The sequence below is a fragment of the Odocoileus virginianus genome, chromosome 17, assembly GCF_023699985.2.
Source record: "Odocoileus virginianus isolate 20LAN1187 ecotype Illinois chromosome 17, Ovbor_1.2, whole genome shotgun sequence".
Lineage (NCBI taxonomy): Eukaryota > Metazoa > Chordata > Mammalia > Artiodactyla > Cervidae > Odocoileus > Odocoileus virginianus.
Genome location: NC_069690.1, coordinates 22,651,405 through 22,676,712, shown reverse-complemented (window position 1 = coordinate 22,676,712; position 25,308 = coordinate 22,651,405). Strand labels below are relative to the sequence as shown.

The following is a 25,308-nucleotide window of genomic DNA, read 5'->3' as shown; positions in this document are numbered from 1 at the left end:
TCTTTCTCTCCTCCTCTTTCTGGTATTCCCACTACATGTATGTTGGTGTGCTTAATGGTGTTTTACATTTCTCTTCATTTTTAATTATTTTCTCTTTTTTTTTTCAACTTGCATAATCTATATCCATCAATCTAGAGTTTACTAATTCTGCCAGTTCTAACCTACTGTAGAGGCCCTCTAATGAATTTTTTATTTTAATTATTTTACTTTTCAACTCCACAATTTCCATGTGCTTATATTTTAAAATTTCCTTCCTCCTATTGATAATCTTGATTTGATTTGGCATTGTCATTATACTTTCTTTTACTTCTTCAGTCATATTTTCCTTTAGTTCCATCAACATATTTTAATGGCTACTTTGAAACCTCTCTCTAGGGAATACATGTAAATCCATGGCTAATTCATTTCAATGTATGACAAAAACCACTGCAATGATATAAAGTAATTAGCCTCCAACTAATAAAAATAAATGGAAAAAAAAAAAAAAGAAACCTCTCTCTGTTAAGCCTGTCATCTGGTCATTCTCAGAAGCAGATTCTTGCCTGCTCTTTACTCTGCTGTATGGGTCATATTTTTCTGTTTATTTTTATGATGTAGTCATTTGCTGGAAATGGGGCATTTTGGCTAACACACTGTAACAACTCTGGGTACTGAACCTCCCTTCTGGATCTTACTATTGTTATTTACTTATTTGTCTAGCACTGGCTGAATTATTTTATGATAGCCAATTTTACCTCCACAGCGTTAAGCCTCTGATGCTGCTCCTAGGGCAGCACGACCATGGATATGTTTACAACACTGAACTGACAGTAATATTGGTAGACCTCTTCTCTTTACCTCAAAATACTCAGCTGTTAAACGCTACTAAATAGCAGCTGATGCTCTATTATTTTTAACAATTCTCTGGGGCATAAATTGCTCTACAAAATAATCCAATCAAATTGTGACTCCTTTGAAGGAATAATGTTGTAGGTCAGAGTTTAATATCTGTTCTGTCCCCAAAAAGGCTCCTCTCTGCTGTCTTATTCCTCAGTTTTCCACATGAGCTGACCTATAGCCTAGGCTGTATCAGTATTAAATCCATTAGTCTCCTCTCAATTGCCTTTTGCCACAAACTCAGCAGTTTTGAGAGCAATTTTTGGCCTGAATTTCCATGCTCTGTTGTAACACAAACTTGGTTAAGAGATATTTTTAGGGCTGTTTCTTTGCCCAGTTAAATTGCTAAGCCATGGCTCTGGAGCTGGGGGTGAGGAGACAGCAATCTTTCTGAGTAACCCCACAACCCCTAGAAGCTGAGCACTTTGTTGAAGTGTAATGGGATTGTTTCACGTTATATTTTATCCTAACCTTTGTTGATTATTTTTTACATATAATAACTATAGGTAATGTTTTTTGACTGCTCACTGCAGAGTGTTAAGCTCTTCATGTTAAGCATATTGTTACTTACTTTATCCTTGTCCTGATCCACTTACACATGAAGAAATTGATTATTAAAGAGCTCAGGTAATTTACTAGAGAATTCACAAGTGGATACACTCACACTTGAATTCGAGTGTTTCAACAATACAGTCTTAGTAACTGCAAAAAATGACTATGGGAGCAGTATTAGTTTGGGATCCATATACTGTATGATTGTCCAGTTTAATGTAAATTCTTTTTTTTTTCTTTTATTGGTTTGGCCAAAAAGTTTGTTTGGTTTTTCTTTTTGGCCAAACCGATATTTTCCTTTTTTTAAAAACCCTCTTTATTTCTAATGGTATTTCAGGTAAGTATCTTAGATTTCCCACAGGCAAACAGTGATAATTTTTCCTTCTCTTTTCAATATTTTTACTTACCCTTTCATTGCTCACTTGTATAACACCCATTTTTATAATGGATATACCTATTTAAAATACCACTGGAAAACTTATGTAATACCACAGAACAACATACTAATATTAAAGCACTTCAAGAGTATTTATGATGATAGGATTTCAAATATGACACAGACATAATGCCTATAATATTGACTATGTCAAATTTGAAGTTCCTGGAATGCTAAAGGTGCATAAAGATTTTTCATGTTCTATTCTTATATCTGTTATTACTAGTTACAATTCTAGTTATAATTTCTAGTGTAAAAAGAAATCATAAAACTGGGTCTAAGATACTTTAATGCTAAGAAAACAGATGACTTTGCTTATCTGAATGTGTTTTTTCAATTGAGGGCACTTAACAGATGTTTGTTGGTGCTGATATTGCAGACAGTTGGGAAAATGCATGGAGGCAATCAGACTGGGGTCTCTGACTTCCTCCTCCTGGGGATCTCAGAGAATCCTGAGCAAGAGCGGGTCCTGTTTTGGATGTTCCTGTCCATGTACCTGGTCACGGTGGTGGGAAACGTGTCCATCATTTTAGCCATTGGCTCTGACTCCCGCCTGCACACTCCCATGTACTTCTTCCTGGCCAACCTCTCCTTCACTGACCTCTTCTTCGTCACCAACACAATCCCCAAGATGCTGGTGAACCTTCAGTCCCAGAACAAAGCCATCTCATACGTGGGGTGTCTGACCCAGCTCTACTTCCTGGTCTCCTTGGTGACTCTGGACAACCTCATCCTGGCCACGATGGCATATGACCGCTACGTGGCCATCTGCCGCCCACTCCACTACGTCACAGTCATGAGCCCTGGGCTCTGTATTTTGCTCCTCACCTCATGTTGGGCGCTTGCTGTCCTCTATGGCCTCATGCTCACCCTCCTCATGACCAAGGTGACTTTCTGTGGGTCCCGGAAGATACACTACATCTTCTGTGAGATGTATGTCCTACTGAGGCTCGCATGTTCCAACACTCAGATCACTCACATAGTGCTGATTACCACAGGCATCTTTATCTTCCTCACTCCCTTTGGGTTCATGATGGTGTCCTATGTCCGGATTGTCAGAGCCATCCTCCGAATACCCTCAGCTTCCAGCAAATACAAAGCTTTCTCCACCTGCGGTTCCCACCTGGCTGTGGTCTCCCTCTTCTATGGGACCCTTTGTATGGTGTATCTGCAGCCCATCCAAACCTACTCCATGAAGGACTCAGTAGCCACAGTGATGTATGCTGTGGTGACGCCCATGATGAACCCTTTCATCTACAGCCTGAGGAACAAGGACATGCATGGGGCTCTGGGAAGGCTGTTTCAAGGGAAAGGCTTTCAGAGGTTGACATGAGGGCAATATTGTAAAGGGGCATTGAGTGGTCACTGGGAATTTCTTCCTCAATGTACAAGACATCTTATGAAATAAACAACATGACTAGGGCAAAACTCTAGCTCAGAATTAGTGTATATGTTTGTGGTGAAGGAAAGAAATACACCTATAAACCAAATTCCCCAAGCACAAAAGTCTTGGAAATAAATAAGATCACACTAACATGGTAACCAGTACCAGCTTTCCTGGTGGCTCAGCTGGTAAAGAATTCACCTGCAATGCAGAAGAACCCAGTTTGATTCCTGGGGTGAAAAGATCACCTGGAGAAGGGATAGGCTCCCCACTCTAACATTCTTAGGCTTCCCTGGTGGTTCAGTCAGTAAAGAATCTGCCTGCAATGAGGGAGACCTGGGTTCAATCTCTGGGTTGGGAAGATCCCCTGGAGGAGGGCATGGCAACCCACTCCAGTATTCTTGCCTGGGGAATCCCCATGGACAGAGGAGCCTGGCGGGCTACAGTCCATGGGGTCGCAAAGAGTCAGACACAACTGAGCGACTAAGCACAGCACAGCACAACAGTAATACCAGAATTTTGTAGCATAAAATCCTTCAACTTAGGCTTTCCCGATGGCTAAGCAGGTGACGAGTCCGCCTGCAATGCAGGAAACACAGGAGACACTGGTTTGATCCCTGGGTCAGGAAGATTCCCTGGAGAAGGAAGTAGCAACCCACTCTAGTATTCTTGCCTGAAAAATCCCATGGACAGAGGAGCCTGGAAGACTATAGTCCAAAGGGTCACAAAGAGTCGGACATGATTGAACTACTAAGCACATAGCATGTATCCTTCAATTTACCTGACCACAGTACTACAATGCCAAGAATATTTCTTTCTGGAAAAATACAGTATTCCAACATGTTTAGTAACTAAGCAAAATGAACCTGTGTCCAAACTATTTTATTTTAAGCAAATCTTACAATGACCACTGTACAGAAAAGTTATGACATGAAAAATTTAACAAACAGAAACTAAAATAAAATGTTTAAATGGTTTATTTTTCCATATAATTATAAAATGAACAATGATATTGTAAAATGTTGTTGTATTAAATGAAATAATTGGGCATCAAATCTTCTAGAGATTTTTGAGTATCTTTAGGATTTAGCAAAAATTTTGTGCTTCTAACAGAGACAAGCATTCATATGGTCTGTTGCCACGTGAGAATATAGGCAAATAATACCACTCAATTCACCATATTTGTTTGTGTTGTTGATGAGAAGTTTGATCATTTCTCTGAAATTTTGGCTAAGACTCTCCTAACAGGTTCAATATCAAGATATTAGTTGAAAATATGTTGGGGGAAAGAAAAGCTTCAAATTTTTTATGTGAGATGATTGAAATTACTGGCTACAAACTGTACTCTGGCCATATTGGTAATAATATCAAACATTTTTTAAAATAAAATCCAAAGTGGCAACATTTTGCATGACACTGAACATGAGTTTACTTTTTGCAGTAATTTTTCAGTGCTAAAAAGTAAAAAATGAAGCCCATCACAGAACAGTGATTAATATCATAAACTGAATGTGTTCCCAAGAATTGAACTGGTCATCCAACCCTCTACTTAATATCTTGGATACTCAAGATTGTGGCCTTTGGTACTGCATGGAGGTTAGGCATCATGGGGCCAAAAAGGCTTTGGAAATGTTTAAAGAAAATGAGTTACTCATGTGAGGCAAAAAAAAAAAAAAATGTAACTCTAATATTTGCAAAGCTTTGATTAGATACACGGCCTTGATTTGACACTGAAAATCATGTAACCACTCTGAATCACTTCTCTGCAAAGGAATTCACAAATAATTGCACAAATAAATAATTCAATTGACTGATTCCTTTTTTAAAAACTGTCTTTGCAAACTTAATTCGGCAAAGAATAATGCAAGCTACTCACAATTGCTAAAATGCATTTACAGAAATGAAAGTAATAACCTGTCTAGATATCTAAAATTATAGAGTTGAAGAATGAATTATTTTAAAAGTTTTCTTTCTTACCAATTATTTGACAATAAAATATTATGTGTTATATGAACATTTTAGCTCACCTCTCTCAATATGATGCTATAAATAAAGAGCAAAAAAATAACATTAATGATACAGTGCAATGTAATATTGAAAAATATATAGCAACCTCAGAATATCAAAATTCTATTTATATCAGAAAAGCAACTCTAAATATAAAAATGCTTGTGCAAAAATTTGACCTATATTCAAAGTGTATGCACTTGCAAACAGCTCTTATCTATTATTAAACAGGAAAAAACTCTAAATATCACTCCTGGTTATTAGACCCAAATCTGAATTTCCTACTAGGTAATTCAAGAGAAAAACAAAAGATGTCACACTAGTCAGAAAGAAAACTGCCAGATTTTGTTTCTAAATCAAAGGAGTAACAAGATATAATAATATATTTCATGATTAAATATTTCTATTTTCAATTAGAATTTATTCAATATGAAAATTATATCATCTCTAGTAGCATAGATTTTTGAGTTATGGTAGAGGTATATATACTCCATGTATTCATAAAATAAAATATCTTTGACCATAATCCTGCAGTTGAGTTTTCTTAAATCTGATACACTTTACACTCATCATATTTCTTGCTTGGCTCCCCAGGAATACAGTTTACAACTTCTGTTCTATAATTTCTGATTGTGTATGAAGAAAACAGCAATTCAATGCCTCAATAAGAAATACGAAAAGTACATGAAAAATCAGCATGATTGATTAACAAGTGATTGGAACTGGACAGAATCCACCGTTATAACGGAAGAGAGTAAGATGCTATAGTCTGAAGATGCAGTATTGTATGGTCATGGAGATCTAGAACTGTGAAGCCAAACTACCTGAGTTCAGATCTTAACTACACCACTTACTTCTTATGTGATGTTGGACAGTAAATTAATGTTTCTATCACTTTGTCTGTAAAAAGGGAAATAATAGGAGCAACACCATAGAGGTGGTAGATTAACAGATGGGAAAAGTGCCTGACACATACAAAAATACTCACTAAGTGTTTTCTATTTATTATCTCTCTTAAAGGAAGGTTGCTCTGATCTGGGCCCAAAAAGTAAAATTAAAGAATAAAATGCTGTAAGTATGTGCATGGAGATAAGGTAGTAGCAAATGTTTTTAATCATGGTGAAAAAAGGGAAGGTGTATCAGAAATAGAGAACTCGAGGAGTCTCTGTGCTTCTGTGAGCCAGAAAGCGTACATTTCATTTTTTCTTCATTTGTGAGCATCATTAAGGATTTTTGAGCAGGAAGAAAGCAATGATTCCAGTGATGCTTGAAAAGCTAATTCCTGAATTGACATGGATAGTAGACATTCTGCACAAAAAATGTATAAATCTTATTTTCAAACATGAATTCCACCTGGGAAGAGGAAAATAAAGATGCAGAGCAGATGGTTTCCTGACCTCAATTCTACTTCAAACAGAGTTTCATGGTCACCATATTTTCATATTAGCCTTTATCATGGGGTTTTGCTTGAATAAAATGGTTAATGGCTTTAAAACTGAAAAAAGAAAGCCACTGATTTAGAGTAATACTCCACTGGCAACATTACCATAACCACTGAATTAGTGTAAAAATCCCAATTGTTACTGTTTTAGAGAGAAAGATATTTTCTTTTTCCAAAAGACTCTTCCCAGGGCTCTTTTCATGTCTCTGTTCCTCAGGCTGTAGATGAAGGGGTTCAGCATGGGGGTCACCACAGTGTACATCACAGCCATCACAGTCTCCTTAACAGTAGAATTATTAGTTGATGGGCACAAGTAGAGACCAATGATTGTCCCATAGAAGAGAGACACCATGGAGAGGTGGGAGCCACAGGTGGAGAAGGCCTTGTGGATACCCCTGGCAGAAGGAACTTTGAGGATGGAGGAGACAATTCGTGCATAGGACATGACGATGAGTAGAAACGGGATCACGAGAATGAGTCCTCCCATGAAAAGTATCACCAACCCATTGACTCGAGTATCAGAGCAGGACAGCTTCAACAAAGTAGATGTGTCACAGAAAAAGTGAGGAATCACATTGTCAGCACAGAAGGACAGCCTGGCCATGAGCAGGGTGTGCAACGTGGCGTGGGCAGTGGTCAGCACCCAGGACAGCACCAGCAGAGAGAGACAGAGCCTGGGGCTCATGATGGCAGCGTAGTGCAGGGGGAAGCAGATGGCCACATAGCGGTCATAGGCCATGGCCACAAGCAGGAAGCTCTCAAGAACTCCAAAAAACAAGTAAAAATACATCTGGGCCAGACAGCCTGCATAGGGGATGGACAGGGCATGGCTCTTCATATTCTGCAACAACTTAGGCATGGTGACAGAGGAGAAGCAGAGGTCAGAGAAAGACAGGTTACTGAGAAATAAATACATGGGTGTGTGGAGGTGGGGGTCCAGTCGAATCAGAAACATTATGAGGAGGTTCCCCAGGACGGTGGTAACATACATGGCCAGGAACAGAGCATAGAACAGGTTTTGATGCTCTGGCTGCATAGGCAGGCCCAGAAGGAGGAACTCTGAGATGATGGTTTGGTTCCTCTTTGCCATTCTATAACTCTATCATTTATTTTAAAAAATCACAGAACTTAAATCCAAATATAAAAAATAAATAAGTGTATAGCATGTGGCTTATTGTCAAATGGTGGATGAGTGAGAATTTAGGCACAGACAGCAGGTGACTCTACTGAAACTACCCCTTCGAAGTCTGCAATAACACTCATGTCTCTAAATCCAATAACATATCCCATTCAGTACTAATGATCACTTTTTCCTTTGTAGGACTGTCTCATCTCTTGGCCATGGTGATACCTCATGCTCCTGTTTCATTCTGGCCTCCATAACAATGCCTTCTTCACACAGCGATTAGAGAAGTCTTCATGACAAATCATTATTTGAATATTGGGGATCCTCAGCGTATTGTCCTTCTACTCTTATTCAGCCCACACCATTCTTCTCAGCTACAGACCTGGGTGTTCAACTCCCTGATGACCATCTTATTTGCATGTTTCACTTTCACTCCAAGACAAATCTTCCCAGTATTAGGCCTGTTGTTTCTTCAGTTCCATATTTGATTCACTCCCAATATTCTCTACCTCAGTGACTGACAATACCACCTATAAGATATACAAGCCAGACCTGAGAGCCATCCTCCCTCTGCTCATCTCTCCTTGTTCATTTACTATATGTTTCCAGTCCCACTTTCTGAACATCTCTCATATATGCCCTTCTTGACATCCTACAGCCACCATTTAGCTCAGTTACTATTCTCACCTGAACAATGTCAACAAATTTGGACTCTCTCTAATTTTACTTCCCTACAATGCACTGACATTATCCAGAATCATTCTTTTTATATCTCAAACATTTCCATGTCACTATTCTAACTGAAGAGTTTCCCCCTTTCCACTAACACAAAGACCTTATTTTATCAGGGTTGACATGGTCCACAAGACCCTTATTTCATCAAAGCAATGAGCTCATGGCCAACCTTCTGTCTACTCCAAGTAGACCAGGTATCTCTCATTTTCTCAAAGGCAGACTATACTTTCACCTGTCATAGCACATCATGCTTCCATTACCTGAATGTGTGCTGTCCCCATCCCACTCCATTCCTTCTCCTAGGAACTCATCTTCCAGATCATTAAACATGGATTATTTGCTCTTTGCTAGATGCTAAAGATAAAAAAAGGTTCTACTTTGTTCACTGATGAACCTTAATATCTAGGACAATGAGAAGTACAAAAAGAAAACTTTCAGGCCATCCAAGAGATAACTGAATTGTTTCAACAGACAACAAAAATATGGAAGGTAGAAACATCCACTGAAAGCCTTTCCAAATCTGAGCTACAAATCTGACAGCTCCCTTATCTAAATCATTTGTGTTGATTTCCAAATACTGTACTATAGACTGTCTAGAATTTCTCTCCCCAGGTTAGAAAACTACCCCATCTCAAGCTATCTTATTATGTGGCTTAACACTAATGTACCCAAGCAAGGCTGTCATTTTTTTCCTTAAAATTCAGCCCACACAATGTCAATATTGATGTGAGATTCATGTTGAAGTTTAGAGGTCATGTGTGCATCCATGCTAAGTTGCTTCAGTTGTGTCTGACTCTTTGCAACCCCATGGACTATAACCTGCCAGGCTCCTCTGTCCATGGAATTCTCCAGGCAAGAATACTGGATTGGGTTGCCATGCCCTCTTCCAGGGGATCTTCTCGACCCAGGGACTGAACTTGAGGGTCCTGCATTGCAGGCGGATTCTTTACAGCTAAGACAAATGTCATGAAAAAGCAAATAATAATAAAAATAATTTACAATCTCTTGGACCCAGTGCCTGGTCTACTCCCGATACATTTCCCCACAGTGTGAATCAGGATTTGACCAAAAAAAAAAAAAAACAAGAAAGAAAGAAACAAGAGGAGCACTTCAGAATGAGGGAAACTTCTTCTAACCCCAAAGAGATATAGAATAGTACACTCACTGCAGGATACTCACCAAGATCATAGGGTTTAAACCAGGCAAATGTATGTGTTTTCACACTTGGACAGAAGAAAGATATTTATTATATATTAGTGAACCAGAGGATGAATTTCTGACGCCTCAGGAACTTCCATTCCTGGGAACTAGGTGGGATCCATCTATTGTATAAAACGCCTGATTACAGAATCCAAATCAGTCAGATATCATCTAAAAATGCTGCCCTTGAGGAAATCCACTCCTAATTACTTATTCCTTACACTTCTCTACATATTACCTTCTTCAGTTTTAAGATGACAATGCTGACTTGTTCCTGACTATCTTTCAAAGCTTCTGTAAACTTGAAATCTCTTTTGAGAATCTCTTGCAAAATATAGAGGACTCCATTATGAAATACTTACAAATACTATATTGACAGAGAAGATAAATATGGTAGATGTTAATCAACACAGACTTTCTAGAATGTTGAGCAGGGGTTTTTTAGACAGCCTGAAGAAAAATCCCATAGAGTCATATCATAGAATCTCAGTAGTCTGGATACTCAGGCTGCAAAATCCCTAAGGCCTGGAGGAAGAAATGGCAACCCACTCCAGTATTCTTGCCTGGAAGATCCCATGGACAGAGGAGCCTGGTGGGCTACAAGTCCATGGAGTTGCAAAAGAGTCAGACATGACTGAGTAACTGAGCAAAGGCATGGACTCTCCAGCCTAACTTACCAAGTATGTCTGAGGATGACTTCAGGGCTTTGACCTGGGGGTATTCACTCTTTTATTCATTATAGGCATATGGAGATAGACTCTGCAGTCATCACCTGATTCTACAACATCCCTTTTGTCATCCCGTCTTACTGGGCCTGAGGGACATTGGGTCCCAACGGATACTAGGACTTGGAAAAACTCATTAATAACAAAGTAAATTTTATTGCTTCTCTGGGACAAATCCCCTAGGAGGTCTAAGGCAGTTATTTCTTAATTACTAATCATCTTTGGGTAGGGGAACAGGCAACAGAAGATGCAAGCTCACACCCTAATCCCACAGGAATACTCCTCTGGCTGTGCTAAGTCACTTCAGTCGTGTCTGACTCTTTGTGACCCTATGGACCATAGCCCACAAGGCTTCTCTGTCCATGGGATTCTCCAGGCAAGAATACTGGAGTGGGTTGCTGTTTCCTTCTCCAAGGGATCTTCCCAACCCAGGGATCAAACCCACCTCTCTTATGCCTCCTATATTGGCAAGTGGGTTCTTTACCACTAGTGCCACCTAGGAAGCCCACTCCTCTGGCTACCATAGCCCAAAAGAACTCGTTCTTCTCTAGGTTCTATATTATTTTCACTCCTGAAGTATTTGCCTTCCTCCTTTAGAGGAAAATATAGGAGAACATCGACAAAGATATAGCAAATATCCTTAAACACTAATTATAAAATAAATATTGTTAAATTGGACTGTTTTGCAATTTGTTGTTGTTATTCAGTCCATAACTCAAATCTGACTCTTTGCAACCCCCATGGACTGTAGTACACCAGGCTTTTCTGACCTTCACTATCTCCCCAAGTTTTCATGTCCACTGAGTCGGTGATGTTATTTAACCATTGTATCATCTGTCACCTCCTTCTCCTTTTGTCTCCAATACTTCCCAGTATCAGGGTCTTTTCCAATCAGTCGACTCTTTGCATCAGGTGACCAAGGTATTAGAGCTTCAGCATCAGTCCTTTCAATGAATATTAAAGGTTGATTTCCTTTATGATTGACTGGTTTGATCTCCTTGCAGTCCAAAGGACTCTCAAGAGTCTTCTTCAGCACAATTCAAAAGCATCAATTCTTCAGTGCTCAGTCTTCTTTACAGTCCAACTCTCACATCCATACATGACTATGGGGAAAACCATAGCTTTGACTATACAGACCTTTGTCAACAAAGTGATGCCTCTGATTTTTAATATGCTGCCCAGGATCATCATAGCTTTCCTTCGAAGGAGGAAGCGTCTTTTAATTCATGACTATAGTCATATCTGCAGTGATTTTGGAGGCCAAGGAAAAAATATCTCAATACTTCCACATTTTCTCTATTTGCCATAAAATGATGGGACCATATGCCATGATTTTAGTTTTTTAATGATGCATTTCAAGCCAGCTTTTTCACTTTCCTCTTTCCCTCTCATATTTCTAAATATCCACCATTAATTGAATGAAAGTCAACTACAAAGTTGAAGACTACATACATCTGACAAAGGACTTGTAACCAGAACATATAAAGATCTCCTACAAATCAAATGAAAGAGATAGGTAACCCAATAGAAAAATGGGCACAAGATTTGGCCAGATAATGTGCAAAGAGGATATAGCTCTGGAGAGTAACCATATGCAAGGGTACTTAACTTTGTTAGTCAGCAGGGAAATAGAAATGAAAACCACAATGTGATTACTACTATACACTTATCAAAAAAACTCATAGGAAAAGGATGGAAAAAATACCAAACCATGTTAAGAATGTGAAACAAGAGGATTCCATTGTTACGGGGTGGGGGGGGTGGTAAATGTGACTGGCAACTGCTTAGCTCTGTCTTCTAAACTAAACGAGCACCTGCCCTATAATCCAGAAATCCCACTCTTCTGTAGAGATGCTCAGGAAGAACAGGGAGCTTCAGGATTCATAACAGTCAAAAACTGTTCATCAGTTGTAGAATGGATGTTGTTAATGGCTTATTCACACAATAGAATTCTACACAGCAATGAAAATGAACAATCTACCACTGCACACAGCAACATGGATGAACCTCACATATATAACACTGACTGAAACAGGGAGACAAGAAAGAGAACAAAAGGTGCACTTCCATTCAGATAGGCCCAAAAATGGGTAAAGTTAATGTATGCTGTAAGTTAGTTATTAATTATTAACAGCTGAAGGAGATCAGTCCTGGGCGTTCATTGGAAGGACTGATGCTGAAGCTGAAACTCCAATACTTTGGCCACCTCATGTGAAGAGTTGACTCATTGGAAAAGACCCTGATGCTGGGAGGGATTGGGGGCAGGAGGAGAAGGGGACGACAGAGGATGAGATGGCTGGATGGCATCACTGACTCGATGGGCATGAGTTTGAGTAAACTCCAGGAGTTTGTGATGGACAGGGAGGCCTGGCATGCTGCGATTCATGGGGTCGCAAAGAGTCGGACACGACTAAGCGACTGAACTGAACTGAACTGAATATTTAGATAGCTAATATATTTATTATTATTAACTAATTTAATAGCATAAATTAAATTAACGCTATTAATTTAATGGCAAGAGAGTGAATGCCCCTGCAGGAACAGCAACTAGCAGAGACGTGACAGCATTCCTGCAAGGATAGTAAAGTTTTTGATCTGACTGCTGGTTACTCATGTTTGTTCAGTTTGTAAAAAGCCCTGCCAAAATTTTCACCTTTGGTTCTATGTCCAAAAACTTCCTAAGCATCATTGGTTTTTCAGTCCTTGTCTGATTATTATGCTATCTAGAGTAGATAAAGAATCTGCCTGCAATGCAGGAGACACAGGTTCAATTTCTGGGTCAGGAAGATCTCCTGGAGGAGGGCATGAAAACCAATCCATTACTTTTGTCGGAAAATCTCATGGACAGAGGAGCCTGGCAGGCTACAGACCAAAGGGTCACAAAGAATCAGACATGACTGAAGCAACTGAGCGCACACACACACAGAGACTCCCTGAGAGTTTCAGCTGCTGGTTCTTGCTTGAGCAATCTTATTTCCTGACATGTTTGTTTATCTTTGGGTTTGTGCCAAACACTGTGTTGAAGGGAAAGCACTTGAAGTCTTAGATGATATTATTTTCCTCCAAATATTTTTTTTCAATTTTTTTCCTTAGTACTTGGAGTCACCAGCAATCCAGGATCACCCCAATCCAAATTTAGTTCTCGAGATTCTGTGGACCTTTGCTGACTCTAACCCAAGCTAGAGTATATGTGTGTTGTTCTCTCCAATTATGGTTTACTCTTACACCTAGGGCACCTGTAGGACTGCTGCCTGGTGTGAAGTTGTTTTACTCCTTGTAAACAAGACCCATTTCCCAAGACCTTTGCTTATGGATACTAACTTTGGAAGCAATTATCCAGGTTCAGCTCAACAAGCTGTCTCGGGATTGCCTCCCCAAGCCGTCTCCAAAACTGATAAATAGATCTGATGTGGCTCCAGTTCAGCTCCTCTCTTCATGAACCCGGTATCCAAGGGTCGGCTCTCAGATTCCCCAAGCTCATCAGAACATCCACAGTCTTTTTCTCCTTTTGTGCAGGCACTGAAGTTCCAGGCACCGATTCCATCCTTCCTAACTTCAGCGAATGAATGAATCACCAAGTTCTATTCAGAAAGAGGGCCTCAGTGTCCTCCACGTCCTGACTGAATTTTCATCCGTCCAGCAGGAAAGTGCAAGCAGCAGAACTAGGCAGCCCTGTGACCAACACAGAACAGTGGGAAAGGTCTGCACGTTTCAGAAATATTCATATCCTCTGCCTCTCTCATCCCTTTCTTATCTTCTCTTCTCCATTTACTCTGTCTCTCACAAATATACTCACATACTTTGAAAATATTCATTATCGTCTAACTCCTTAGTATTTAAGGTAATTAACAATCCCTCCTATCTTGTTAGCACTCTAGTTTTCAAAGTGCTATCACTAGCCTTGTGGCACGTGATTCTCAAACGTACAAGAAAGGCTTTACAGGTGAGATGAAGAGCTCAAGGAGGTTTCATTCCCTCCTCAGGGTCCTTCCACTAAAAAGCAGCACTGGAGAGACAAAAGGACGGCTTTCTAAGGCTGAGTTTGGAGCCCTTTTCCATGACACCTCAAACTATCTCCCCTCTCCATCCGGCCGCACTACAGAGGAGTTTGTGGCTCTAAAGCCAGCTGACTACACACATGCTCAGAACCCACTGGCTCTTACAAAAAGAACAGTGTTTCCCAAAGTGTACAACCAGAAACATCAGGTGATTTCAAAAAAGACTTTGTTTGCAGAGTAAGAGCCAGTATTTCAAGGAAGCGAGCCAGAAAATGGACTTTTATTTAGTTTTGAAGCATCACGGGTGACTCTGATGGACACTAAAGTGTAGGAGACTCCTGTGTTGATGGCCGAAGCAGAGGTAGAGATTCCTCAGGTCCTCTGAGTTTTCCCAGCCCTCATTCCTGCCTCCCTCCCTCCCTCCTATCAGGCAGATGCCCCAGAGGATCCTGAATCCAAGCAACAGGTTGTGAAAGGAAATAGTTTCTGATGAGGTCAAAGGAGGCGGAAGACCTCTGTCTTCATGGCAGAAACAGGTGGTGGCCAGATGTGCTTAGGGCTGGGGTTACTTGGGGAGTCACCATGATGCACCTGTCATTCTCAGGTCAATTTTGGGGGTCTTGGGACGAGCCCATCAGTCCCCACTTCTCATTGAAACTCTGTTTTCTGATAGACAAGCATCCTCTTCAACTCAAAGCCTCACTTACATACTGTGAGAGATAAATGAGCTCATCCACAGTATAGAACCATAGGTGAATGATGTGAGTATCAAACAGCAGATGTGGGAAGCTGTACATGCAAAAAAGTCTCTAGAGAATGTCCTAAGGATTACCCCCACTTCACTCAAACATCAAAGGACCACAACATGACTACTCTGTAATTTGGAATCTTAATGGTAAAAGAGAAATGAACCATCACCCACCTCCACCAAATGTTTGAATCACCTCTGAAATGATCACTGAGCTCACTCTATCATGCAGGCTGTTCATTGTGTTTGATCTTTGTTAATTTGATTAATATGTGTCTTGGGGTGTTTCACCTTGGGTTTATCCTGTTTGGGACTCTCTGGGTTTCTTGGACTTGGGTGGCTATTTCCTTCCCCATTTTAGGGAAGTTTTCAGCTGTTATATCCTCGAGTATTTTCTCATGGCCTTTCTTTTTGTCTTCTTCTTCTGGGACTCCTATGATTCGAATGTTGGGGCGTTTCACATTGTCCCAGAGATCCCTGAGGTTGTCCTCATTTCTTCTAATTCTTTTTTCTTCTTTCCTCTCTGCTTCATTTATTTCCACCATTTTATCTTCTAACTCACTTATCCTATCTTCTGTCTCCGTTATTCTACTGTTGGTTCCCTCCAGAGTGTTTTTGATCTCATTTATTGCATTATTCATTTTTAATTGACTCTTTTTTATTTCTTCTAGGTCCTTATTAAGCATTTCTTGCATCTTCTCAATCTTTGTCTCCAGGCTATTTATCTGTAACTCCATTTTGTTTTCAAGATTTTGGATCATTTTTATTATCATTATTCTAAATTCTTTTTCAGATAGATTCCCTATCTCCTCCTCTTTTGTTTGACTTGGTGGGCATTTTTCATGTTCCTTTACCTGTTGTGTATTTCTCTGCCTTTCCACCTTGTTTAGATTGCTGTGTCTGGAGTGGGCTTTCTGTATTCTGATTGTCTGTGGTTCCTTTTTAATGTGGAGGTTTCACCCAGTGGGTGGGCTTGGACGATTGGCTTGTCAAGGTTTCCTGGTTAGGGAGGCTTGCGTCGGTGTTCTGGTGTGTGGAACTGGATTTCTTCTCTCTGGAGTGCAATGGAGTGTCCAGTAATGAGTTTTGAGATGGGTCTATGTGTTAGGTGTGACTTTGGGCAGCCTGTATGTTGACACTCAGGGTTATGTTCCTGCATTGCTGCAGAATTTGCGTGGTATGTCTTGCTCTGGAACTTATTGGCTCTTGGGTGGTGGTTGGTTTCAGTGTAGGTATGGAGGCTTTTGGATGGTCTCTTATTACTTAATGTTCCATGTAGTCAGGAGTTTTCTGGTGTTCTCAGGTTTTGGGCTTAAGTCTCCTGCCTCTGGATTTCAGTTTTATTCTTCCAGTAGTCTCAAGACTTCTCCAACTATACAGCACTGATAATAAAACTTTTAGGTTAATGGTGAAAAGATTCTCCACCGTGAGGGACACCCAGAGAGGTTCACAGAGTTACATGAAGAAGAGGAGAGGGAGGAGGGAGATAGAGATGAGCAGGAGGAGAAAAGGGAGGACTCAAGAGGAGAGAGACAGATCTACGCAGTTCTCTGTTCCCAAAGTGTTCTCCGTAGCCCAGACACCCACAGAGATTCACAGAATTGGATTGGGAAGAGAAGGGGAAGGGAGGAAATAGAGGTGTTCTGAGGTAGAAAATGGAGACTCAGAAGTGGGAAAGAGTAATCAACACACTCCATGCAGGCTGTTCAAAAGCCTTCTGTGAATCACTTTCCCTCTGCCAACCCCTTTGTAGGCACAGCACTTAAGTCTTCTGGAATATAACCTGAACCTTCTGCCTCTTTACGTTTTCCAGCTCCTGAACTGAACAACCCACAACCCTTTGCACGTGAAGGGCACAATAATACCTCCTTCACTCTTCTCTCCTCCATGTAGATAGCACCAAGAGGACAGCCACATGTGAATCTCCACCTTGACATTCTGGGCTATTTCCTGCAGACAAGGTGGGCTGAGGCTGTACCCAGGTGAGTGGGGAGAAAAGCCATGTCCAGGATGGAGTCAAGACTGGGGCCACTGATTCTTCTTGGTTCTGAGAGCAGGGCTGCCTACTGAGCCGGGGTCGGGGGCAGGGGGGTGTTACTCAGAAACATTGAGAAACGGTAAAAAAATAGGACTCCTTTTGAGCGCCCCTGCCCCCAATAACATCATCTCTCCATCCACTTACACAGGGCTTTAAGGATGGTGGAATGCTTCGACATCTAGCATTTCAGATCTTTTCTAAACACACAGTGAGGTAGGCATTTTTTGTTTTGGCTGTTCTGGGCCTTTGTTGCTGCGCATGGGCTTTCTCTAGTTGAGGCAAGCTGGGGGTACTCTCTAGATGCAGTGCGCAGGCCTGTCATTGCTGTGGCTCTTGTTACAGAGCACAGGCTCTAGGCACACAGGCTTCAGTAGTTGCAGTATGTCAGCTCAGTCGCTGTGCCTCAAGAGCTCCAGAGTGCTGGTTCAGCAGTTGTGCCGCACAGGCTCATTAGCTCCCCGGCATGTGGATCTTCCTGGATTAGGGATCAAACCCATGACCCCTGCATTGGCAGGCAGATTCTTAACCACTGGACCACTGGCATAGTCCGAGGTAGGCATCTTTACTCTTGTTTAATGTGTGGTAGAGTGGCTAGGGTGTTGACTCCAGAGACACAGAATGGGACTCAAATCCCAACTTCGTCACTAACTAGTAGAAGGAATTTGGGAAATTCATTAACCTGCTAAATCTCAGTGACCTCATCCACAAAATGGGGTAATAAAAACAAATAGTACTGTTGTGCAGACTAAATAGAAGAGACAGATAGATAGATAGTCACAACACATTATCTGAGCAAAACAGGGTAGTGGGTTTTTTTTTGTTTGTTTTTGTTTTTTTTGAAAAAAAAAAAAAGAGTTGTATGTGTTACTTGGGGTTTAGACATAAACTTCTGACTCAAAATCTCAAAATAACAGTGTATATATGTCTATGCTACTTTCTCCATTTGTCTCATTTTTTCATCTGCCCATTTCTTCTCCATCCCCCACTGTGTCCACAAGTCCGTTCTCTAGATCTGCGTCTCCTTTCTTTCCCTGAAAATAGGTTCATCAATACCATTTTATAGGCGAGAAGTTACTATGTAACACAGAGAGCCCAGCCAGGGGCTCTGTGATGATCTAGAGTGTGGAATGGGGAAGGGAGGTGACATATGTATAATTATGGTTGATTTGCACTGTTGTATGGCAGAAACCATCACAACATGGTAAAGCAATTTTCCTCCAATTAAAAAATAAATTTTAAAAAATCTCAAAATGAAATGCTAATTATTATCCAATACATAGGATAAATTCCAAGAAATGTAGCAGAAAAAAAATAATGAAAAAAATGAAAGTAGATTCTCATTAAATGAGGTGAGACATAATTTTTAAATCGGAAAAGACAGTATAAGTCAGATAAATCAATGAAAGAGAAACATCCTTCACGTTTCAAATTTCAAAAATAGCAAAATATGAATAGTTGTTCTCTGTCTTCCTATAGTGGAATACAATGTAGTTCCTAAACAGAGTTGGTAAATTTTAACTTTTAAGAATAAAGAAAAAAATTATGCAGGTAGAAATATAGTTTATTTAAGGAGGAAAAATAGGAAACAAATTACAATTTTGAACTGGAGGAAGCTCTTCATCTCATTGTTGACTGAATAAAGATGACTGGAAAAATAAAAGTATGCTCACTAAAAATGCTAACAGTAGTTGCATGGCAGAATTTGGGATGATGTTTACTTTCTTTCGATTTAAATTTTTATGTATTGCTTGAGTCATTCACACTGGAATTTTTTGTTTATAATCAATAGATTGCAATGTATTAGAAACTATTTTGGGAAAATTAATTCCATGGGACTTCTTTTAAAATTTACATATGAAATTATTGAAAAAATTTCAACAAATTCCAGATAACAGAAATAGACAATAAGTGAAATATAAGTTTAAGATAGAGGATAATGCAAACAAATTATATGCAAAAAAATGCAAGCAAAAAATTAAATCATATAAGGATGGCATATAAAAAAGAAATAACAGAATAACAGATAAACCTCATTTATAAATGTGGCTACAACAGTCTAAATTAAACAACTGGAAATCAACTTCAGTATTTTATACCAGGATTGGAAGTGTTTCAATATTATCAGAGCTGTTAATGTAACAGGCACTTAAAAATCATTTGATCAGAAATGAAAATACATAATTATTAAAATAATGTTACCAAAACACAAATAAAAGAATAGTTGTGAGGGACTTCCCTAGTGGGCCATCAGTGAAGACTCCCCACTCCCAATGCAGGTGGCATGGGTACGGGTTCAATCCTCGGTCAGGGAACTAAGATCCCACAAGCCAAAATAGTTACTAAATATATACATCCTCCTGTGCTTAAACATTTTAATGATCCTCACTGCACCTGGAATAAATTTTAAACTCATAATAAGGCTCTGAATGACCTGACTCCCTGCTTACCTATACAATCCCATATCTCACCACTCTGCTCTCCAGCCATCCCAAACTATATTTAATTCCTTAAATACAACAAAAGCACAGCTTGGGTCCTTTGCACATGGAACTCTCTTTCTGAAATGCTCTCAACACTTCATAGACTGACTTTTTTTCACCCTTCACATCTCAAATAATAAAAATATCAAATATAAACAGTTGTTATCTATCTCCATAAAGTATAATTCGATGTATCTTATTTACATACTTTTTTATTTTTTGAATTTTAAAAAGTTTTATTTCTTATATATTAAGTTTTAAAAAGGAAAAAATACACATTATGCTATCTTCATCCTCAGTATGCCTAAAAGGTATTTCGTAAGAAGCAAAACATTGATCTCATGTGCGTATGTTCAGACACTCAGTTGTGATCGACCCTTTTGCAATCCCATGAACTGTAGTGTAGCCCAGCAGGCTCCACTGTCCATGGCATTTCCCAGAGTACTGGAGTGGTTGCCATTTCCTTCTCCAGGGTATCTGCAAAATCCAGGGATCAAACCCACATTACCTGCATCTCCTGCATTGGGAGGCAGATTCTTTACCACTACGCCACCTGGGAAGTCCATTGCTCTCACATTTCCCCCTAAATAGACAATTGTCTCAATGCCATTTACTGACTAATACAAAATGTATCTCCCGGTAAAAGTGCTCCCATAATAATCAACTTAAACACTACATGTTATTTGGCCTACATTTGAGTTTCTGTTCAATTCTATCAACCTGTTTATTCCACCGGTATCACACTATTTCAGAATCTTTCATATTTGGCAGAGGAAGAATCTCCTTATTATTCTCTTTTCCAGCATTCTCCTAACTTATTCTCATACTTATTTTTAGACTAAAATGAGATGACATTTTTCTTTCTCAAAAAACCTGTTAGAATTTTTACTTCAAATGAGTTAAAATTTATATTAATTCAGTAGAATATGCATCTTTGGAATCTTAATGTGCTTACCCATTTATTGAGTTTTTATCATATGCTTCTCTGGATAATTTAAAGAACTTGACTGATCTTTGTTAACATCTGGGGGGCAGTGCAGGGTCTTTGTTGCTACACAGGTTTTCCTCTAGTTGAGGTGAGTGGGGCTACTCTCTAGCTGCGGTGTACAGACTTCTCATTGAGGTGGCTTCTCTTGCTGTGGAGCCCAGGCTCCAGGTATGCAGGCTTCAGTAGTTGCGGCTCTCAGACTCCAGAGCGCTGGCTCAATAGCTGTGGTGCGTGGGCTGAGCCACTCAGTGGCATGTGGGATCTTCCCATGTCTCCTGCATTGGCAGGCGGATTCTTTACCCCTGAGTCACTAAGGAAGCCCTGATTCTTGTTAACATTTTAACACACGGGTTTTTTCAGTTGTTGATGTGGATGGGATTATTTCACATTATATTTTAATCTTATTATTCCTGAGTATTGTTATTGTACAATAATAATAAGGAGTAATTCTGGAGCATTCACTGCAGGCCAGCTATCTATGTTAAGCACTTTTTTCATTTTATTCTCACCTTAACCCATTTTTCACATGAAGAAATGGGATCTTAAAGAGCCAGGTAACTTGCCTGACGTTTCAGAGTTAGAAAGTGTCAGAGCCCAGACTTAACTTCAAGTGTTTTGAAATCCCTTTTTATTTCTAGTAGCATATCAGTTGATTGTTTTAGATTTCCTGAATATATCATCTTATCAGCAAATAATGGTAATTTTTACATTTCCTTTCTAATATTTTTACCTTTTTCCCCTTTGTCCCATTGTGTAACATCAGTTTTTTTTTACTGAAGACACTTGTTTTAAATATCATTAAATCTACAGAATATCATAACATACTGATCTTTAAGCACATAAAGAGAGTTGTAACAAGATGTGGTTTAAAATAAGACCTAGACATTAGTCCTATTATATTGAGTATGCCAGACTAGAACTTGCCAGAATGACTAAACTGCATGAAGATTTTCCATATCTTGTTTTTGTGTTTGTTACATTGTCTCTTACATCCCAAAAAGGTATAAAATTTAGTTAAGATACTGTTCTTGTCAGGAAAACAGTTGATTTTGCTTATTTTAATGCTTTTATTTACTTGAGGGCATATAGTAAACATCTGTGTTGTGTTGCAGGAAGTTGGGGAAATGGATGGAAGCAACCATAGTAGAGTCTCTGAGTTCCTGCTCCTTGGGCTGTCAGAGAGTCCTGAGCATCAGAGGGTCCTGTTTTGGATGTTTCTGTCCATGTACCTGGTCACAGTGGTGGGAAATGTGCTCATCATCTTGGCCATCAGCTTTGATTCCCACCTGCACACTCCCATGTACTTCTTCCTGGCCAACCTCTCCTTCACTGACCTCTTCTTCGTCACCAAAACAATCCCCAAGATGCTGGTGAACCTTCAGTCCCAGAACAAAGCCATCTCATACGTGGGGTGTCTGACCCAGCTCTACTTCCTGGTCTCCTTGGTGGCTCTGGACAACCTCATCCTGGCCACGATGGCATATGACTGCTACGTGGCCATCTGCCGCCCGCTCCACTACACCGCGGCTATGAGCCCAAGGGTCTGTATTTCACTCCTTACCCTGTGCTGGGCACTCTCTGTCCTCTACGGCCTCACTCACACCCTCCTCATGACCAACATGACCTTCTGTGGGTCCCGGAAGATTCACTATATCTTTTGCGAGATGTATGTCTTACTGAGACTTGCATGTTCCAACACCCAGATCAATCACACAGTGCTGATTGCCACAGGATCCTTTATCTTCCTCACCCCCTTTGGGTTCATGGTCATGTCCTATGTCTGGATTGTCAGAGCCATCCTCCGAATACCCTCAGCCTCTAGCAAGTACAAAGCCTTCTCCACCTGCGGTTCCCACCTGGCTGTGGTCTCCCTCTTCTATGGGACCCTTTGCATGGTGTATCTGAAGCCTCTCGACACCTACTCCATGAAGGACTCAGTAGCCACAGTGATGTATGCTGTGGTGACGCCCATGATGAACCCTTTCATCTACAGCCTGAGGAACAAGGACATACATGGGGCTCTGGGAAGATTCTTCATAGGAAAGTCTTTCAGAGGTTGACTTGAGGATAAATTTGGAAAGGGCTTTACAGTGGAGATAGGAATTTCCTTCACCATGTCCAAGGTATTATCCTATGTGGGATACAGGATAGATTTAGCTCAAAATAATCTTATATGTCTATGATGAAAAAATACACAAAGTACAACCCAATGTCCACCACACCTGACCAGTTTTGACAATAAATAAAGTACCACTAACAAAAAATGCAGGTTCGATCCCTGGGAAGATCCCCTGAAGTTGAAAATGGTAATCCACTCCAGTATTCTTGCCTGACAAATTCCAGGGACAGAGGAGTCTGGTGGGCTACAGGCCATGAGGTTGCACAGAGTCGGACATAAGTGAGTGACTAACACGCACACACATACACAATACTAATTAATAGTAGAAGTTTGCAGGATCAAATCCTTCAACTTGCACTAACCTAGGATTACAGTCCCAGCCTTATCCAGATATACCCAGTTATAGCTTAGTGACTCTCACATGTTCGCTAACATACATTCACTCATATTCTTCTGAACTCCGAACTTCTTTGAGGAGCCTGCTGCCTTCAAGCCATTTATAGAATACACCTGACAATACACGCACTGCAGGTACCCTGAGTGAGGCCACCCCCTTCCTGATGCTCTCTCTGCCAGACACAGCTCCCACTGCTTCAGTTTTGACCCACAGTCCCTCTGGACACAGCCCCTGGTATTCAGGCAGAAATAGAAAGATATTTTTGTGTTTTTCTCTGGGCTAATTTTTATCCCTTGGACTCCAAAGCCATACTGCATCACTTGCCTTTTTCCTGCAATTTTTTTCCTCTGAGAGAAATCAGACTCTGTCCTCAGGAAGCCCATCCTGCCCCTTATTTCTGTGGCTCTTCACCTTCCATCTCTTCTTCATTACCTCAAAACAAAACTCTCAAACATTTCAACACATGCTCACAAACAGGAGTGGTGGTGGAGGAAGCAGAAGGGGAGGAGGTCATTGTGAGATCCAATCTCTGTTTAGGTTCTATGATTCGGATGCCAATTCTAATGCGTGTGTGTTCTGTCCATACCACTAAGCAATTCTCTGACACCAGATAGGGGTCCTACAGTTCCTCAATTATAAGAGTATCAGTATCAGAGTACTGTATTGTAACAGTAACAGTACCAGTATCAGAGATGGCATCAGACTCCACAAGTTAAGGGCTCACCTCCCCACCCCCGCCACCACTTCAGATGGCAACCTCAAGTCCAAGTTGTCACCTGTGCTTCTGACTGACCAGCTATAGACAGGAGGTTCCTAAGACCCCTTCTTTGGGCTCAATTAATTTGCTAGAGGTCCTTACAGAACTCAGAGAAAGCGTTCCACTTACCAGACTACCAATTTATTATAAAAAGTCATAACTCAGAAACAGTCGGGTGGAAGAGACTCACAGGGCAAGGTATATGGGAAGGGGCATGGAGCTTCTATGCCGTCTCTGGGTGCAGCACTCTACCTAAACCTCCACGTGTCACCAACCCAGAAGCTGTCTGAACCCTGTCCTTTGCAGTATTTATACAGACTTTATTACATAGGCATAACTCATTAAATCTCCAGCCACTGGTTATTAATTCAACCTCCAGTCCCTCACCCTTTTCCAGAGACTGCAGTAAGGACAGTGAGACAGAAAGTTCCTAAAGGGGAATGAAATTCAAAAAAGAAGGGCTATACGTATACATTGGAGGAGGAAATGGCAACCCACTCCAGTATTCTTGCCTGGAGAACAGCATGGACAGGAAGCCTGGCAGGCTATAGAGTCCATGGGATTGCAAAGAGTCGGACACAGCATAGCAACTACACAGATATGTATATACATAGCTGAGTCACTCTGTTGTCCAGCAGAAACTAACACAACATTGTAAAGCAATTGTATTCCAATAAAAAAATTAATTAATAAAAATATTTTTTTAATGTGGAACAGGAGGAATCCATTGCTACTAGGAGGGTGATCATTACAAGTGTGATGGAAACCTGTTTAGCCCTATCTTCTAAACAAACACCTACAGTATCATCCACAAATCCCACTCCTCCACAGGGATGCCTAAGAGGAATATGCAGCTTCACTATCCACAGCAGCCAAAACTGGAAACCACAATCCCCATCAATGGTAGAATGGATTTTTTTAATGGCTTATTCACACAATAGAATGCTATACAGCAATGAAAATGAAAAGTCTACAACCACATACCACAAAGTGGATGAACCTCACATACATAATGTTGAGTGAAAGAGGTAGACAAGAAAATAAAAAAGGTGCACTCCCATTTAAATAGGTGCAAAAATGGGTAAAGCTAACTCATCCTTTTAGGAGTCAAGGAAGTGACTTCCCCTGCAGGAACAGCAACCAGCAGAGAACATGACAGGATTCCTGCAGAGTTAGCAATGTGTTTGTGATCTGACTGCTGGCTATTCATGTTGGTTCAGTCTGTAAAAAGTCCTGCCAAATTTTCCATTCTTGGTTCTATATGCTAAAACATCATAAACATCATTGCTTCTCATCCTGTG

At 40.4% G+C, this 25,308-nt stretch overlaps 3 protein-coding genes and 1 long non-coding RNA gene across 4 annotated transcripts in view; 2 read left to right on the top strand and 2 right to left on the bottom strand.

Moving 5' to 3' along the window:
• LOC139039044 (uncharacterized) overlaps positions 1 to 25,308 on the bottom strand; it is a 74,179-nt gene that overhangs the window by 36,555 nt on the left and 12,316 nt on the right. The gene's annotated exons all lie outside the window — the stretch shown is intronic.
• On the top strand, positions 2,256 to 3,197 carry LOC110145588 (olfactory receptor 1D2-like). Its single transcript, XM_020905977.2, has one exon. It carries the CDS (start codon positions 2,256 to 2,258, stop codon positions 3,195 to 3,197), a length of 942 nt encoding a protein of 313 aa, XP_020761636.2.
• On the bottom strand, positions 6,836 to 7,885 carry LOC110145589 (olfactory receptor 1468-like). The gene has a single exon (XM_020905978.2). It carries the CDS (start codon positions 7,784 to 7,786, stop codon positions 6,836 to 6,838), a length of 951 nt encoding a protein of 316 aa, XP_020761637.2. The 5' UTR covers positions 7,787 to 7,885.
• On the top strand, positions 21,844 to 22,794 carry LOC110145587 (olfactory receptor 1D2-like). The gene has a single exon (XM_020905975.2). The coding sequence runs from the start codon at positions 21,859 to 21,861 to the stop codon at positions 22,792 to 22,794; it is 936 nt and encodes a 311-aa protein (XP_020761634.2). The 5' UTR covers positions 21,844 to 21,858.